The 1,962-nt window shown below is 40.4% G+C and overlaps 1 protein-coding gene across 1 annotated transcript in view; it reads right to left on the reverse strand.

Moving 5' to 3' along the window:
- Nucleotides 1-1,962, reverse strand: part of LOC106011996 (SCY1-like protein 2) — a gene marked incomplete at its 3' end in the record, with an annotated part of 70,783 nt that overhangs the window by 53,483 nt on the left and 15,338 nt on the right. Inside the window, 1 exon segment of the mRNA XM_013083491.2 lies at nt 202-362. Coding sequence (XP_012938945.1) covers nt 202-362 — 161 coding nt within the window.

Below are 1,962 nucleotides of genomic sequence, written 5' to 3' on the forward strand. Positions count from 1 at the left end.
ACTAGAATGGAAAGACAAAACAAAACAAAACTACACACACACACACACACACACACACACACACACACACACACACACACACATACACACACCAAAACCAACAACAACAACGACAACAACAGCATTAACATCAAAAACAACAACAAAAGCAAGAAGGGTTGTAATAATCTAGTAAAATATACACAACAACCAAAAACTCACTGGCACTCCTCTATCCCGTGAAGGACTCCCAGTATCTTGGGGTGTTTGAGCTGCTGCAAATACGACACATCCTTTCGGAGAGTTTCGGCGACAACTTCCCGTCGTCGTGGTTTGTGCAGCTTGTCCGCTATGCGCTTCTCAAACACGAACACGCAGGCTTCCTGCAAGAAGAAATTATACAGAAAATGGCCTTCAATGTCTGTTTGGGTCAGTGGAGGAAAGAGTGATGTGGGAATGATAAGACAGTTTATCACTTAATTCGACAACTAAAATGCCAACTATCTAACTAGCAAACTAACCAGCAAGCTAATTAACCATCCAACCAGTGAACCAACCAACCAATCAACCAAACTAACTATCAATGAGGCAATCAGTCAAATAATCAATCACCCAAGCAAGCAAGCAAGCAAGCAAGTAAACAAGCAACTAACAAATCAACGTGCCAACCAAGCCATCAATCAAAAATTCAACGAACCAATCAATCAATCGATTTATAGGTCGATCAGTCAACAAACCAATAAACCAACAGGTTAATCAATTGGTCAATCAGGAATTTATCGACGAAGGGCTAACCTGCTATAGTATAGCCGTTCAATTAACCCATACATCTGAACATGCACAGAGCAACCAATTGATGTACAAAAAATCCTTCTAAATACGATGTCACCAATCGACTAAAGTGATAATTCAGGAATCAGTATACAAACCATTTCTCGGATGAAATAGATGAGCAGGTAACAATGAACCAACCATTTCTCGGATGAAATAGATGAGCAGGTAACAATGAACCAACCATTTCTCGGATGAAATAGATGAGCAGGTAACAATGAACCAACTATTCCTTGATTGTTATAGATGAACAGATAGCAATGAACCAACCATTGCTTGGATGAAATAGATAATGAAGAGTGAAATGCTCCAGGCTTAAAGCCCCTGTCAAAGCAATTGGGTTATTCAAGAGGCAGGACCTCCGAGTTAAACGCCCACCTCCAAAAGGACCGATCCAAATCGTAAATGTGTGTAAACTGCCTTTCCCAAAGACACAACGTCGGACAGAGCTTAGGCTGGAACCCGCGAGCCCGCAATCTGACGATAACGGTCCGGTAGCCTAACCACTAGACTATCGACGCCACAGATGAAATAGATACCCTGCCCTCTTCCAAAAGAAAACAACAACATTAACGACAACATCAACAACAACAACAAAAACCAAAACAAACTCAACAGAACAAATCCTTGAATCAATACCTGATGGAAAAGATGATCTGGCGCAAGCGATCTATACACAGCTGAATACACGTTTTTCAACTCTAACTTATTCAGGAACAAACATTACCCACAGAATTGGAAAAAGCGGCTATCATTCAATCAATCTCCACGTCTATGGTTTGGTATCACAAAAAAGGGAAGAAGAAAAAAAAATGAAATTTAAAAAAAAGTTTTTAAAAAGCCGTCGAGTTTTCCTGATGAAAAATATCGCTTTCACGTGGAGGATAACGTTATCGACGGAACAACATAAAAGTTTTTGCTCTCGGCATTTGTAACAAATTATTTGATAATATCGCGGTGATCGCTCCGTGCACTCATAAAAGCGGGTAAAATCAATTCTCCTTTAAACGCTCCCAGGCTCGCTTTTTTATGACCATAATGACGGACAGAGATAGAACTTGTTGGATGAGTCGAAGCCAGTGAATAGGAGAGAGACGGTTATCAAATCTCTTTATCTAGAGGGCGCTTCGAAATAAACATGCATACATGGCA

This window comes from Aplysia californica, unplaced genomic scaffold (assembly GCF_000002075.1).
Source record: "Aplysia californica isolate F4 #8 unplaced genomic scaffold, AplCal3.0 scaffold00235, whole genome shotgun sequence".
Classification (NCBI taxonomy): domain Eukaryota; kingdom Metazoa; phylum Mollusca; class Gastropoda; order Aplysiida; family Aplysiidae; genus Aplysia; species Aplysia californica.